The 17873-nt window shown below is 43.6% G+C and overlaps 1 protein-coding gene across 1 annotated transcript in view; it reads right to left on the reverse strand.

Moving 5' to 3' along the window:
• Positions 1 to 17873, reverse strand: part of NRG4 (neuregulin 4) — a 40947-nt gene that overhangs the window by 9495 nt on the left and 13579 nt on the right. The window contains exons 3-5 of the mRNA XM_066635470.1: positions 15409 to 15471; positions 12089 to 12154; positions 5028 to 5121 (exon numbers count right to left, since the gene is read on the reverse strand). Of these exons, the coding sequence (XP_066491567.1) occupies positions 5028 to 5121; positions 12089 to 12098 (104 nt within the window). The 5' untranslated portion in view covers positions 12099 to 12154; positions 15409 to 15471. The remainder of the gene's footprint in view (positions 1 to 5027; positions 5122 to 12088; positions 12155 to 15408; positions 15472 to 17873) is intronic.

Consider the following 17873-nt stretch of genomic DNA (forward strand, 5'->3'; position numbering starts at 1 on the left):
GTTTTGTTCTCAATACCCTTCCTAATGATCCCAAGCATAGAATTGGCCTTCTTCACTGCCACCGCACATTGGGTCGACACTTTCATCGACCTGTCCACCACCACCCCAAGATCTCTCTCCTGATCTGTCACAGACAGCTCAGAACCCATCAGCCTATATCTAAAGTTTTGATTTTTTGCCCCAATGTGCATGACTTTACACTTTACACTTACTGACATTGACGCGCATCTGCCATTTTGCTGCCCATTCTGCCAATCTGGAGAGATCCTTCTGGAGCTCCTCACAATCTCTATTAATCTCTAAGATCTCTAAGATCACTCGTTATTTTCTGTGCTATCTCTTGTCCACAAAATTCTTGTCGGAATTATTTGACAGAATCCAAAGGTATCATGGGGGGGAAAAAAAACATGATATGTACATGCCATCTATACACCTTGTGACCACATTTGGATGAAGCACTTAAGTGACATTTAGCACTTACAGCACCATAACCTGAAAATAAAATTTAAATTGGCTAGGCTAGGTTTACCACTGCAGTGACAACTAAACTGGAGTAATCTTAGCTGCTAAGAAACTTAACCTTCTCCTTCCTACTACTGTCTCCTTACCCTGTATTACTCACTTCCCTATTGCCTGGTTTTGACTGTAGGCTCCTTGCAGAGCCGAAGAAACTCTGTGAAGCATTATGTACATCAATGACAAACAAACAAACAAACAAACAAACAAACAAACAAACAAACAAACAAACAAATAATGGCAGCTATTAAGGATGCCAAAACAATGAAGATCATGCCCCAAAAATTTGGACTCCATTTGAAAAACACATTTTGCACCATCAAAAAGATAGATGCACTTAAAGTTACAATTTTATACATACTTGCATAAGAGTGTATATCCTTGCAGCCAAGAGTGCAAGACCAAGTGAATTTAAGTGGGATTTACTTCAAACTATGTTTGAAATCAATGGAATTTGTGTTAGTCACAACCTTTCCCACTGATTTTTCACCACTATACAGTACTTCGGTGGGACTAACTTTCTTCAAACTGGAGCTATTTATTCAAACTTGGGTCCTGTTGAATTCAGTGAAGCTTATTTCCAAACAATGTATGGAGTGCTGAGAAGCTAATATTTGACCATCTGCATGGGATTTGTCACCTGCATGGCTAGCAGCCCTAGGGGTTTAGAAGCTGTTGTGCTATACAGAGAGAAGTCCACGTGACAGCGACAAGGATTCCTCCTGCTCCAACACAAATCTCCACTGCTGCCAAAAAGCTCAGTAACTGTGAATTATCCATAAGCAAACAGGAATTATTTCCTTCATGTGCTTTATAAAAGGGCATGTTTGTTTATTCAAAAGGTGTAATTTTACAGTGTACACAAATCCGTAGTCCACACAGATAGGGAAAGTTCTCTTGCATCATCTGTCTTGAAATGACCTGATGCAACACATCACCTCCCTCAACAGAACATTACTTTTTCTGCCAAGATTCTGCAGACCACAATTAGGCCAACAGTGATTGGTATTAGAAGCATAGATATGGGGGTGGTGGTAAGTATTGCAGGTGCCCAATGCTCTATGTAAATGGCCCTCCCAAGCAGACATTCAATGGTGAGTGGAAAGGGCCACTTACACAGTGAATTGCGGCACCTGCAATACTTACTGTACTGCCCCCTGTAGCTACCCTACTGATTAGAATCCCACACTCCATCTTTAGGCTTCCGATGCTCTGGCACAGGGGTGCCCAAACCCCAGCCCGGGGGCCACTTGCGGCCCTCGAGGACTCCCAATCTGGCCTGCAGGAAGCCCTCAGTCTCCAATGAGACTCTGGCCCTCCAGAGACTTGCTGGAGCCCGTGCTGGCCCAGCACAACTGCTCACAGAAAGAGGGAAACTGTTAGACCTCTCACATGAGCTGTGGGACAAGGGCTCCCTCCAATGCTTGTTGTGTCATGTATGTGATGCAGCAGTGGCAGCGAAGGAAAGGCGGGCCTTGCTTTTTGCAAGGCCTTTTATAGGCCTTGAGCTATTGTGAGACCTTCATTCATTCATATAAGTTCCATCTCTAATGTATTCATTTATGTAAATTTATTCAAATTTGAAATGTTAATTCTTTTTATTCCTGGCCCCCGACACAGTGTCAGAGAGGTGATGTGGCCCTCCTGCCAAAAAGTTTGGACACCCCTGCTCTAGTTTATCACTCTCCACCCCTCCTTCTTCCACTCCGTTCTCTTCCTTTTCAAATTCAGAGAGCCAGTGGAGCAGCAGCAGTGAAGCTGGCGGCAGATGTGCCTCTAGGAAGGGGAAGGGGCATATGGAATGCCGTTTCGTGTTCTGGAAGGGATCTCTACACACCCCGCAGATCCCTGCACACCCAGCCACCACTTCAATAGTCATTTGGGAAGGACTGAAGGCAGAGAGCCAGGGCAGCATGTGCCTGTGTGTCCGCTGCCACCCTGAATGACGCCTCTGCTTTCAATGACTTGCTAAGTGAGAAAAAAGTGCTTGTCCCTGGTCATGGCCTTATTAATGACATCACATCCTGCTTCATGACATAACTTTTGGCCCTTAGCAGGCATCATGAATGATATTCGGGCCACTTTATGAAACGGGTCTGACCCCTCTGTCCCAGCCCATGCAGACACTCATGCACGTGCACACACCCCATGGATAAGGGGAAAGGGCAGGTAAGGCACCAGCATCCTCTGCTCCTGCTCACTGCAAACAGAGCACAGAGCAGAAAGGCTGGCCTGCTATGCTCATTGTAAGGAAAGGAAAGGGGTGGGTGGGCTTCAAATCACCTTTCCCTGCTTGACTGGGTGCTTTGTAAGCCCCAAGTAGGTGGGGATCAGAAATTTGGAGCCAAGTAGTTAAGTTTTTGTGTTTTGGTTTTTTTTTGCTAGAGGGTGCCGCAGATGCAATCCTCTTTGAATTTCCCATCCTCACATTGGAAGAGGACCAGAGCCCTCAGAGGACTGGCAGTTTGGAGAGGATGTTGGACAGATGGGCTGGGACAGAGGTGTCAAACACGTTTCCTGCAGTGGCCCGAATAGCATTCATGATGCCTACTAAGAGCCAAAAGTGATGTCGTGAAGCAGGAAGTGATGTCATTAATCAGGCCACAACCAGAAACAAGCACTTTTTTCCTCACTTAGCATCTCATTAGCTGCAAATGAAAATGTACAAATCTTGACCATGTTTTCAAGTTATGGAAGAGCCCAATTATCATGTGGACTGCCCTTTCAGCAGTGACACCTCAACACAGCTCAGCAGCTGATTGTGGTGATGGGAGGCTGCATCTGGCCTGTGACCCTTTTGTCCGACACCCTTGGGCTGGGGGCTTGTTCGTTCACCACCCCCTTGAGGGCGCCTGCGTGCCCAACTGTTTCAAGGTGCTGCATAGCAAGGCTGGCCCTGCCCAGGGTTACTGTTAAATCCCTGCCAACCAGAAGGAGCGGGGGTGGGGGTAATGTCTAAGTAGGCATTCCATAATTCAGGCCTTCTGTTATTCCACTAAGCAGCAGTGAACTTCCTTCCATTATTGCTGTTCCTATTGCTACTGATTACCAAGATAGCAGGGTATAAACAGAACCTTTCCCATTTATAATTAGCCTTCTTGCTGGAGAAGGCGCATGCTTGGAATGAGAACGTGCTAGAAAAGAATACTTCAATTTGCGCAGTGGTCCTGTCCACAAGTAACACTCACAAGGAAGGAGAGGACAGCTATGAAATCCTCCTGCACTGGCAGAATGCAGTGCTACCTTGGTAGAACAAATTATGCCAATGCAAAAGGCCTTGCATCAGTGGAAGGCTACTTGTGGTGTAACTTTTATGGTGGATGGACTGTGCCAGTGCTAGGGAAGCAGGTGGGTGGAGTTTTAAGTATGGCAGGAAAGATGCAAAAGCAAATCAGATCAGAATCCTAGGCTCACTTAAGAGTTGGCCTTGCGCCACAATGATGATGTCATGGCTGGAAGTGACATCATCAATTTAGGCTTCAAACCTAAGCCACAATCTGCCAAAGATCCCACTGCACAACACACTCGTGCTGTTATTTTGCATAGCTCAGAACTTAAACATTCCAGCTTGGAAGTCAAAGCAGAACGCAGACTTGCATCTTTTTCCAACCACACAGCACTTCCCCTTTTCTAGCATCCCATCGTCCCACCTATCCAGGGCAAAGCACCAAGGCCTCTCTCCCAGAGGCCGCCCTACCCAGCAGCTCTGTACCCTATATTTTCAGCTCTGTATTTTCAATGGCACCTGAGCTGGGTGCTATGCGATCCACCTGAAATTGCCTCGTGACTCACCTAGTGGGTCCTGACCCACAGTTTGAGAAATGGTTGGCTATATCCTAAGAGCATAAAAAAAAGCCTTACTGGATCTGGCTAAAGGCCCATCGAGACCAGCATCCTGTTTCACACAGTGGCCCACCAGCTGCCTTTGGGAAGGCTACAAGCAGGAGAAAAAAAGCATACTTCTCTCTTGCCATTGGTATTCAGAAGCATACCGCCACCAAATCTGGAGGCACTGTCCAGCCATCATGACTGGGAGCCAATGACAGATCTGACCTTCATTACTTTGGCCAACCACAGTTTAAAACCATCCAAATTAGTGACCATCACCTCATCTTGTGGCAATGAGTTCTCCAGACTATGCAACATGGAAGGAGGTGCTACCTTTTCTTCCATCCTAAATCTCCTGCCAATCAGTTTCATTCTGCCCCCATGTCCTTAGAACTATGAGCTCACAAATTATCATTTGGTGAACGGGGAAGTTTCATGGACTAAGAGCATGCATTTCTTATACTGGATAAAATTTGTTTCACCTAGTAAATGTGATAAACAAAGCCCATAACATAGTCCAATTATTTATTTTAAACCTTCATATCCTGCACTCATTCTCTCACACCAAATCATCGGTTTTCTTAAAGCAGCCATTTTGCTGACCTAGCCTACTCCTTCGACCTTTAGTAAACAAATACACCTGAAGGGCAAACTGATATTTTGATTGCTAACATTTGGTTTACCTGCAAAAAGGATTGGAAACTGTAGGTATCAGATAACAAATCCCACCATTCAGACAGAAAGAGCTGTAACTGCTGCCACAGGGTTCTTCATGATCTAAAGGGAAAAGAAATACAAGGACACATTTTATTGTAGCCTGTTCTTTCTGCATGAATCAAATGCAATAATGGGAAAGAATCTCTCACTCCAGTGTTTGTTCACACCTCACTCCCCCTCACATTACACAAAAGAAAATTCTGCTAATTTTCTTTAATTGCGGCAAAGAAAAGACACTTACCATCTGCTCCGGCTGGTATCAATTGTACAACCATCATCACCATCCCCTTGCACAGTCTCCAGAATTTTCTGGAGCATGCAAGCATTGGACAAGATCTACTACTGTCCACAACACAAGCTTTACACTAGAAAAGTGCTGCTGGGGAAAACTATGCTGACTTCTCTGGCTCTTTTTGCGTGGGGTTGTGTGTCTTAAAGTCTGTGAAAGGGGCTTGCCAACACTGGCTCATCTATGAAGTTGACAGAGAGGCAGATACCTGAGGTGGTGGATTGACAGCCCACCCACTTGCTTCCACCATCGTCTGCTCCCAGTTTCCTAGATTACAAAACAAAGGTTGACACTCTAGCCCAGGGGTGCCCAAAGTTTTTGGCAGGAGGGCTACATCGTCTCTCTGACACTGTGTCGGGGGCCGGGGGGGTGGGGAAAAAAGAATTAATTTACATTTAAAATTTGAATAAATTTGCATAAATTTACATAAATGAATATATTAAAGATGAATTTATATGAATGAATGAAGGTCTTGCAATAGCTCAAGGCCTATAAAAGGCCTTGCACAAAGCAAGGCTGGCCTTTCCTTTGCTGCTGCTGCTGCATCACAGACGTGAAACAACAAGCAGTGGAGAGAGCCCTCATCCCACAGCTCACATGAGAGGTAAAACAATCGCCCTCACACTGACAGCAGTTGCGTCTGGCCAGTGTGGGCTCCAACAAATCTCTGGAGGGCCAGAGGCTCATTGGAGACTGGGGGCTCCCTGAGGACCGCATTGAGATGCCTTGAGGGCCACAAGTGGCCCCAGGGCCAGGGTTTGGGCACCCCTGCTCTAGCCCATCACTCTCCTCTCCTCTCCTCCCATTCTTGCTTCCTGTATTGGTCCATTCCCCTCTTCCTTTTTGAATTCATGGAATGGGAGAAGGACAAGGATTTGCTGCCCTCCTTACCAGGTGGCATACCAGCTGCTGCCACTCCTCCTGCTCCTTGGATTCAAAAAGGAAGAAGAGCCAAAGAAGAAGTATTGAGGAGATTGAGTGGTAGGCTAGAATATCCGTAACTCTTCCCTCCCCCACACTTCTTCTGCCCATTCTGCCCTTCCTTTTCAAATTTAAGGAACTGAAGAAATTGGTGAGGTGGTGGACATGGGATGGAGTCATTCAGTGGATGCCTCCACCATTCTGTTGCCTGAGGCCTCATCACCCGTAGTCAGTTTCACGAGTTGGCCATCTCTGAAGGGAACTCACATGTGTTGGCCTCTTTAGGGCCTGGAATATCCCCAAGAAATATGTCATGAACATAGCTGAATAGCGAATATCAAAGTACAAAGTACTTTTATAACATAGAAGCCCTTCACCCCAAGGACATTCTTCCTAATACATCACATAACTTGTGTTACATAAGGAAACAGATATTGTTAAATCATTATTATAATATGACATGTTGGCCAAACTAGCAGCTCTCCTTTACCGATCATTGTTTTCTATTTTGGAAACAGAAAAAAAAAAAAGAAATAGATAACTTTTGTAAGTTCACACACTGACCAAGCATTTTCCATTACAACAGAGTCAGTTTATGGCACCACACACTTGAAACAGATGTGTTATCTTACACATTAGGTGTCAGAGACACTGTTATTTCCAGTGTCACCTGAAAATGGGGCAGCATAAGGTCTTTATATGGAAACACAGTGCCACAGGGGGAATATGCTACTTTTCAAACAGGCAGAAAGTCATGGCAATTTCTCCTTCCTCAAACATGGAAAAACAAATGTCCCCTGGGTCTTGATTGTTCCCTGCACATAAAAATTCGTCTCCAGAAGCAAGTTTGACCAGGGAGGGTGATGAACTCTCCACAGTGATTAGTTGTTTTTAGAGAATCATAACCAGATATGCTTGTTCATCCGGTACTGTTCTTTGTTGACAAAATAAACTCATCAAACCTGAATTTCTATCGCTATTTTTATACTGATTTGGTAAAGTTGGTTGGAGAGCTTTGCATCTGATTTCGCGAGACTAGACTGATGACTTTTTATTATGACTGTTAATGATGTGACGCTTGACGTACTGGCTCTGTGCTATACTTAGAGAGCTGGAATCGAGACAGATAAAATTAATGATTTACAAAACAGTTTGAGAGAATCTCTATAACTGATATAAGCACATCACTAGAAAGTGATGCACCATCAGTCTTTGTACACATTTATAGGCCGTCTTGAGCTATTGGCTGACTTGCAGTGATGTCACAGAATGTTCACAAATTCTGTAACCGCTAGCCACAAAGAAAGGTCAATCAAGTAATGCTGAACTTGAACTACATGCAGCTATTATAAGGGCCTGAGACAGGAATACTGGGTGTTACAATGAGAGGCTTGGGAGAAAGGGACAAGAGCTGGGGGAATAAAGGGGACAGTGACCTCAGGAAAGCAGAAGCAGCTAGGAAAACACAGAGGAAGTTCTGGAGACTATACAGTATGCTGCAGGGAAGCTGGGAAGTAAAGAGGATTGGATCAGGATTGGATCAGGATTGGATCTGGCAAGCCTCCCAGCTGCTGCACGTGACTCTCCTCCCTCTTGCCGCTTCTGTCCCCACTCTCACAAAGTCCGCCCCACTCCTCCCACCTTGTTTACAGATGGGGTGGGGACATCAAGGGAGTGGTTAAAGAGAACTCTGACACACACACACCACCCGGCAGCAGCTTTGTTTTTTCGCAGAGCCGCGGCTAGCTTTTTAAATGTAAAGACTCATGACTTGAGTCTTTTCAAGTCATGAAAACGCGCTGGGCAACTCGGAAAGTCCACCTGTTAGGACTCGTTTTCAAGTCAAGTCGCAGGGGGGACTTGTGACTCAACTCAACTTGCCCATCTCTGCCTCTGGAGATGAGCAATATTTACTATTATTATTATTTTAAGGAATTTTTACAGGTATATATATTTTAAACCAAAGGAAGTTCTCAAAGCAGATTACACAGCAAAGGAATAACCTCAAGAAGTTATTCAAATTCTTTCTAAGACTCAGACAATCACACTTACCTGGTAAAGAACATCATATAAGAACATAAGAATGACCTTATCAAAAGGTCTATCCAAACAGGAAAAACACACCAGCTTAGCATAGCTTAGTTCAGGTGGGTTTAAAAGAGGATTAGACAAATTCATGGAGGAAGAGAGGTTTAGGACATATACACCCAATCTTTTACATTTTGTAAAGAGTAGAGAAACAAAGCAAAACTTCCTCCAGAAATCATTCAGGCCTTAACCTGCCCTCTCAGTGACTTCAGTTTGTTCCTTAACTCAAAAACCAGAAACTCCATAAAAAGATCCCAAGATTATTTTATTTTTAAAGAACTGTCCATAAATTCTAAAATTTGAGATAATAAAAAGATAAATCTCCTGCTTCTTGGAGACTAGGTCTTTGGGACCTATTACTACTTGGGACTTAGACCTCTTTGGTTTATAATCTTATTCATGTACACTGGACACCATGGACAAAAGGAATCTTATATACTGGCTCCCAAGTCATGGGTGTCTCAGTAAATGGACATTTGCATTAAAGACAGCAGTGCTGGAGCTTTTGCACAGGCACAGTAATCCTTCGCATAGGTGCAATAACTGCTGGGCTGGCAAGAATGAATGTTTCAGCTTAAGTATGTTTTAGCTTAAGTACAGATCCCTGGAACCTAATCTGTACTTCAGTAGGGGACTGACAGTGCAATCCCAACTTGCACTTGAACAGACAGGCTGGTAGGCCTGAACTATATCCAGCACAAGTTTGGGGCTCACTGCAGGCCAGCCGGGGTAAGGGGAAGTATTTCCCCTTACCCTGGGTAACATTACAGCAGCCCCAATAGGGCTACCAAGATCCACGCCACCTAAATTGGTGGCGCAAATCTGAGCAGCCCAGGGCTAGCCCAGGCTGCCAGGAACAAGGCTAGGATCTGGCATTACTGCTGGATCCTTGCCCCATCTCCCACTCACTGGCCACCCATGGTCCCACCCTCCCCCCACCCTGAAATGCTTCCTCCCTACCCTTCCCATGCTCCCCAAGACCCCTACTCCAGCCTGGAAAGGCTTGCACATACTTACCCATCCACTGGTGCAAAAGGGGCCCAATTCGGCCTCCAGAGGTCAGTGCATGTTTGTGGGCTTGCCTCCCAACTCATACATCAGCACGGAAGTGCTTTACAGCATTTTCATGATGCTGATGGGCACAAAGAACGGCCAGGGCGCCCTCTAGACTGTGCCCTGAGAGCCCAATCCTACTCTTCCCCCCCCCCCCACTGCGGATGCATCAGTGCCAAAATGGCAACTGCTGCATCCTGTGGAGGGAGGAGAGGGGAGAGGGGAGTTGCGGTTGTCTCTTGTGGGTAAGGGAACAATTGTTCCCTTTACCTGGGGTAAACCTCCATAGTGCCGGGGGTTTACTCACATCTTGCTCTAGCTAAATAGCAGCCACAGGACTGCTTAGACCCACACCATGGGATTGGGTCCAGGGAGGAGATTAGGATTTGGCAGCCACCACTGTCACCGAACCCATTGCCCTCCCAAACCTATTCCCTCTGTTGCTGCTCTGTTCCATCCTTTCCCTGACACAGTCACCATATCCTTTTGACCTCCCCACTCCTGTTATGCAGGTGTGCAGACCCCTTCTCTTCCTGCCGTGCATCAGGACTGTGATGGTGATCAGTGGCATTGCTAGGGGTGTGTGGGAAATACCAGGAGATGAGCATAGGGAGGGGATGACACCACTACTGGCCACAATTTTTTTAAATCTTGGTAATTTCAAATAATACCATCATTTTATACTTCAGTCGATACATAATTTCATGCAGAATGCAGTGAAACAAACTGTTTTAAAATATCTCTATTCTATCAAAAGTTATAGCCAAAAATACCAGTGTGGTGGGGCAATGGTGCATCACCACACCCACCTCCTGGGGTGCTCCTCCACTCACTGCATGGGAGGGGATCCATCATGGGGGGGGATGCACTGGCTTCCCGCATCGGATGATGCAACCCTAGTGATGCCACAGATGGTGATGATGTCACGCATCATCTCCATACTTCCAGCTTGCTGAGCTCCATGTTGTGCAGAGCTTGGCAGTGAGCTGTGCAGTTGCATGACCGCATAGCTTAGCAGGGACCCTGCTCTCCTGTTCCCCGCCACCTTGCCCCATTGCTGTCCAATACAAGTACTGTTATTTGCTTGTCCTACATGGTGTATTATAGCATAGGTTGAAGGAGTGGAGTACCATAAATGAATTGTAATGTGTTGGCTGGAGGGCTAGTTGAAGACCACCTGGTTGGTGCCTGTGGTGGCATGCCAAATGCTACCCTCCTTTACTCAAAGATGAAACAGCCTCTTATGTTCCCTTTACCTGGGAACTTTCCAAGGATGAGAGAGAGAGAGAGAGAGAGAGAGAGAGAGAATTGTATGTGCATGTACTAAGAGTAAAAACATCTAAATAGTCATAGGAGCTTAAGCAGTTGAGTGTCTTATCAGGCTGCCAGCAAAATGCGATCACTTTCAAAATAAGGTAGTGGTTTCTACATATGGGACATCTCACTATGCAGAAGCACATAAAGAAAGGTAGCTCGCCCCCACCCCCAAGCAGATTGGACATGCTCAGTGGTCGCCAGTGCCATGGAATGTTCTATGAAACAATTGGGAAGGAACTGGCTGCTTGAGCCTTTAACTGGGGGAGGTGAGAATTAAGGTTGGAGAGATGCCATAGAATGACATAACATTTTGTGTGGAACTCCTTTTGTATTTATGTATTTATTTTTATTTCATCTTTCAACTGCAGTGATCAGGATGAACCATTACATTCTAAATTAAATGAGAACACTGATGCAAGGATTACAAAACACACACACAGAGAGAGAGAGAGAGAGAGAGAGAGACAGACAGACAGACAGACAGACAGACAGACAGACATAAACATGCAGAGCTGGCTTATCCACGAGGCTGCCGGAATTGCTCACCTCCATTGACAGGTTGATGGGGAGAAGCCAACTACTGTTTGTCGACCCATCCCCACCACTGCATCTCCTCCTCCTCCAGCCCAAGACCCTCTTGGGCCTCAGACAGTGCACCAAATGCCACACCTCTTACCTGGTAGTGCAGCTGTTCTTCCTCCCACTCCTCAAGATGAAACGAAGCGAAATGGAGCAGAAGAGGAAGTGTGGAGTACAGCAGATGAGAGGAGGGCAATAGACTAGAGTACTTCCTCTCCTCCATACTTCCTTTTCTGGTCTGATCCTCTCTTCTTTTTCAGATCCAGACAGTAGGTGGAGAAGGAAGAACAGAATAGGTTGTGGCTTCTGCACTACTGTGTAAGGGGGTGTGTGGAACCTGGTGTATTCCCAGGGGCCTATGTCTTGGGCCTATGTTGAAACCATTTATGTGGAGTGCCTTTAACACTCTAAGGGCACAATCCTAACCCCTTATGTCAGTGCTTTCCAGCACTGACATAAGGGCAATGCAGCTCTGAGGTAAGGAAACAAACATTCCCTTACTTTGAGGAGGCCTCCATGAGTGACACCCAACTGCAGGATGCAGCACATGTCCCTTTGGTACCGCTATGCCAGTGCTGGAAAGCACTGACATAAGGGGTTAGGGTTAGGATTGCACCCTAAAGCACAATATAAATGTTAAGACAATTGATTTACCAGTATCGATTCTGACCAGCCACTTAAAGGCAATTAAACCACTGAACATTCAAATGCGTACACATGTACATAATTCCAAGGTGTTGTGTGCTAATATTAGAATTAAAAAAACCTTCATGAAATTACCTGTTCGCATATTATTCTGACAACAATTTGTTCTTCTTGGTCACAGGTTATTCTTCGAAAACTGCCCTGAAGACAAAAAAAACCTTATTATAATCCAATGTCTTCTGCCTAATTAAACAAATTTTTTGGATGATTTTCAGCTATGCATCAAATAAGTCCGCCTCATATCCATTATCTTCTATCCATAGAGTCAATTAAGATCGACAGCTCCTGCTCAACATTGCTACATATGGTAACCACTGGTAGCCCTTGTAAATCAATGGTAGATTTGTAAAATATTCACCTGATTTTTCTGTTTCTTTTGTCCGGGCAGAATTGCTATATTCAGAAAATTCTAAAAATGCAAGCACCCAAAACTACAGAGAAGATACTTAAGGAAATCACTGGGGGGAACTCACTGGGCTAGCAATGATATAAAGCCAAGCCTACAAAGGCTTGTTTGGCACTACAAAGAACAAACCTTCAAGAAACTTCCCCCTACTCCGCAATGTCTTCATTTGATTTTCCAATTACAAAGTGTAAAAACAAATTTGAAAAAACTATAATAAAAAAAAAGAACAAGCATATTCTGAAATAAACATCTTCTTGCAGTTCAGTAACAGGGTCATTTACTAACATGGATCAAATTACAAGATCTAGTTCAAAACACCTTTCTATAATGACAAGTGCTGGATGCATTACCAAAGCAGTCTCCATTGAGCCTTGAGCTTGTGCGCTCGCACCTCCCCTTGCATGCGGCCATTTTTTTCCTTTTTCTTGGAAGTAAACCATGGTTTGCCATTCGTCTGAACTAGAAAAAACCATGGTTTGGGCTGGTCCTCAGGAGCCTCAGTGAAATTCAGGATTTGATTTGATTGGAAGAATTGAAACACTATAGTTTGCCAGCCTCAAATTAGGAAGTAAAGGAGGAATTGCCAGGCTCAAGATGCTGAGGCTCCTTGGAGGCTTGTTCTCCGAACCATCCAACCGCTAATCTGCAAACTGAGGTATCCCTTGGTTGCATCCCCTTGGACTGCAGTCCCCCCCCCCACATTGTTCATTCAGTGCTATGGTGCTAAACTGGAAGATGAGGTGAAGGGGATAATGTAAACCATAACTGAGTATCACAAGATTTTTCCAGAACAGTCAACCTTTTGGACTGTGCCACCATACTGATCCTGTTAATCACTGGTTTGCCATTTGAGTTAACAGTGGTTGGCACAGAGAGTGCCAAAGTTTCTGTGATGAAAAATGATGATGATGATGATGATGATGATGATGATGATGATGATGATGATGAATTTTTACCCCACCTTTCCACCCCCCAATGGAGCACACAAAGCAACTCCATCTTCAAGCACTCTAACTTCCTATTAGTATACATCCCTGTTGATAAGGATCTTATTCATATGAAGCATCCATGCAAACATTTTGTGGGAATGGCAATCTAATTATGGTCTAATAATTATTTGTGCCCATTCTTCAGTCTGTTTTGCCAAGCTGTATCACACTCATTATTTGGAGGTCAGCTATTAGACTGACCTCCAATGAAAGTGAATTGCGAATTTGAGAATGAAGAGAAGATTTAGGGCCACACCAAAATGGCTCATGATGACATAAACTCAAACAGTTTTATGGTAGGTATAAAGATATGGTTGGCTTATTGTTTGCTATGGATACAAGTAATCTATTTGCAAAACTCTTAAAATTTTTTATATACACTGCTCTCTTGTCATTTTACATATATATAGGGAGAATGGCAGAGGGGAGCATAATATTGTTATTGGGTTCAGTTCAGACCTATTTTTTTGGTGCAAATTTGAAGAAAATGTTTCTCAGTTTTCCAAGAACAAAAAAAAAAAAAACTTGCTTCAGAGAGATGCTCTTCCACAAATCACTACTGAGTACTTTAACCACTCAAAACTATGCAACCTGACCTTTGCCACACATAACTTCTAATGATGCTTCAACTAGTTTCCTGCTATTTTTAGTACAAATACAACAGATCTGCAGGCAAAATCCATCTCAGAAATGGCCCTCAATAAACCCAGGGAGGTAGCCTAGCCTCAAAAAACCTTTCCCAGCACACTTGTAAATGTAATCACTGCCGTCAAGGGCTCATATGTACTGTGTCAGTTTACCATATAATGTAGTCTGTGGACATTAAGAAATTGTCGTTTTTTGTAGCCACATTGGAATGTTTGCATGAAGTCCCTTTGCGTTCCCACAATATTTACATCATAAGGGAAGCACAAAGTATTATCTCCCATAATGCAACTTGTACAGGAGACCATATTCCTCGAAAAAGTTGAGGGAGGCATTGGTAATGAGCTGTGAATAGGTTCTGCACCAAAATTCCCAAAAATAGATAAAAATCAGGAAATCAGTGAATGTCACTGGGGAGCTTCAAGTTCATATTCTGTGAACTGAATTAATTTGCAAAAAATCCTATCCTATTTTACCCATGTTTGCAGGAGGAATGAAAATAAACCATCCCAGTCTGTCGAGTAGGCTGGAAGCAAAAAAGGGCTACCCTAAAATAAGGAAGAAGTTTCTACATACTTAGCCGGCTTCCTAGATATGCAGAAGTCAGTGAGTTTGTAAATAAACAGTTTAGGTCTCCTCCACCAAACAGCCTGATAAGGACTGAATATGCCCCCAACAATGGCCATCTTGGAAATGTCAGTTGTGTCTCAGTTTCTTTTTGTGGTTTTTTATATATTAGCAGGGCTCCCTAGCAAGTTCCCCTCCCCCCCCAAAAAAAAACACTTTAAGTGAACTAAGCATGCTCAGTTCCCCAGGAGCCAGGGAATATTTGTTCCCTTAACTCAGGACTACATTGTAGATGTATTGGTGCTGGAAAGTTGGACAGGATTGGGCCCCAAAAAATATATCTTATAATCCTTGTTAGAAACCCGATAATTATAAGATGAGTTTTTTTTTAAATACCTGCCTTTATCTCCTGCTGAACAATATTTTGAATTAGATGAATTACTGACCTAATAAATATGACTGTTACTAATCCCTGAGGTTATTTTCTTTTTTTCTTTTAAAAGTTTAGCATTTCATTCTTGTACAGTAATGTTTGCAAAGAAGCCTTTGAGCCAAACCACAATAGGTATCCTTTTTTATTGCAGGAAATGGATACCTGATCTGCATCCTGGTTCTAAACCTACCTGCACAGCATAGAATTTTGAATGACGCAGTTGGACTAGCCCATTTGTCATTTGAAATACTTTTTACATTTGCACAAGAGATCATGTCTGTATCTATCCCCCTCCCCTTCATTCTAAACATGATATAGCACACTACTTCATAAGGGGAAAGAGAGCTATACTTACCGGATAAAGAGAATCAGACAATGAAAGCTCTGCTTCTTTACTGCTTCTTTTCGTGTCCTGATACTGCAACAAAAACATGAAATGACAACTGACTACATAGTAGTGCAATCAAGGCTTTATCTCTATGGCTCCCTTCCACACCTGTATACTCTACTAATTTTAAAGGCACTTAAGGAAATATAGTTGAACAGAGTAAGCAGCATCAATAAAAAGCAAACTATAAGTGGCTTACCTGAGTGCTAAAATCCCCAACGGCTCGCACAAATACATATAAATATATATAGAGAGATGTTTTTAAAATTGTGCACTTCAGGTAAGGCTGTGCTTATTCAGCGGCAAAGGTCTGGCATTATGTACCTAATGCATAAAGCTGAAGATTTATATGATTGCCTAGTACAACGTGGGTGAGGTTGAGACATAAACAAAAGTGTACACAGAGGCCAAGTATGGGCCAGGAGAAACGCCCCTTTGTTCTCACAGAATGGCACACATGTCACTCTAACAAGGCTTTGATCGTAAAGTGAAAATGCCGCATCAGTGACATTTGAGTGAACTTCAAAGCAGCTCCCAAATAGCAACATAAACAGACGAAGCCAAGAGCAGCTCTCTGGTTACAAATGTGGATTTAATATCGGCTTAATTGTTTCCACCCTGATGAAGCAGATGCTTGCTCTTACTTTGCAAAAGAGAATACCAGAAAGTTACAGTGAAATACTCTTTCCAGTAATGCATGGTGTTTCCATGACCTACATTTCAAATGGGCTCCTGCTCAAAAGTTGATTAGATCTATGCACATGCACCTATATTTCAGACTCATTCCCACATGTGATTTGAATAAATCAATGCAGCCACCCTCAGGGAAACCTGTTGCTTAAGTGTTATTTGCGTGACAAAGAAGTCTCTCTTTGACAGCTGTTTGTTGCATTTTTCAGAGAGGAGCTATTCAAATCCAGAGACCTATACTTTAAATCAGTGTTTCTCAAACTGTGGGTTGGGACCCACTAGGTGAGCCCCATTCATTTCAATATTTTATTTTTAATCTATTAGACTTGATGCTACCATGGTATGTGACTGCATTTGCAGAAATGTTACAGCTCTGTACTTTTAACAGGTTACTATGTATATGCTTTAACAATGATAGTAAATGGGAATTACACCTGGGTAAGTGTGGGTAGGATTGCAGCCTAGGATCGTTAAAAAATTTTCTGCTTGATGATGTCACTTCTGATCATTTCATCACTTCCAGTGGGTCCTGACAAATTCTCATTCTAAAAAGTATGTCCTGGTGCTAAAAGTTGGAGAACCACTGCTTTAAAGGGAGGTATTTTGTTTTGAGGGGGTGGAGATTAGAAAAAAAAAATAGTCCTAATGCAGAATAAAAGTACAGAAGGTACACTCCTGTACCTTGCTTCATTGTGTCAACATGGTCATGGAGATTTCTCAGTTTTTTTTCTCATAGAATGAGATTTACCAAAAGAACGATATTGGGTCATAGCAACTCTAATGAACACTTTTGGATGCGGCTCTCAATAATTAAACAAAACAAATCATGAATCTCCCATGGTTGCACAAGCCAGGTCTAGCCCAGATTCCACCTGACGCACTGCCAAATAACACTGTCTCCATTAACTGATGGCGCAACAGTTGCCATCTCTGCCATCTCAGACTTCCTAGACTTCAAAAGAGGGGAATACAGCTGAAGAGGAAGTGTGGAGGACTGGTGGACTAGACTTTCCCTGCAGTTCCTCTATCTACTCCATTGTCTCTTCCTTCTCAAATTTAGGGAGCAGGAATGGTGGAGACATTTGGGCAGATGGAGGCAGATGCCCGCTGCCCACCACATGAAGCAAACATCTCAACTGGCCTTGTGGATGGCCAGCCCTGACAGACCTATCTATTCACTTAGGAGAAGGAAGCACCTTACACTCATCCCTTGTATGCATGAAACGGCCTCATCCCTCAAAATGAGCAGAGAAATGTGGTCACCAGGGGCTATATTTGTGCAGTAGTCTGGACTGGGTTCCTTTGTTCACACATCAGTTTTGTGCTGGGTGGGAAGGTGGGCACTGTATCCTGTGGTAGTGAGGAAGTCATGGACACCTCCTCAAGGTAAGGGAATGTTTGTTCTCTTATCACGGGGCTGCATTGGATAGGATTGGGCCCTTACTCTCTCTCCCCTTGAGAAATGTAAGAGGAACACCTCTTGAAAAAATGCCTTTTTGCCCAGTTAGAAGGGTAATTATGGATAATTATAATTTCTATATAATCAGAAATTATACTAAATTACGTATTAACCTACATTTTTAAAAACTGTAACTGAAATCATTGAATGGAGGGCAAGGTATGGAGAATCAGGAGGAAACAGACTCAGACCTAATACAGAGGCATGCAGTTTGACAGTTTTAAATAAAACATCCACTTCCAAATACTGTATCTCATTTTTGTAACATACATCCAGATTTTTC

This window comes from Tiliqua scincoides, chromosome 8, assembly GCF_035046505.1.
Source record: "Tiliqua scincoides isolate rTilSci1 chromosome 8, rTilSci1.hap2, whole genome shotgun sequence".
In the NCBI taxonomy this organism is placed as follows: Eukaryota; Metazoa; Chordata; class Lepidosauria; order Squamata; family Scincidae; genus Tiliqua; species Tiliqua scincoides.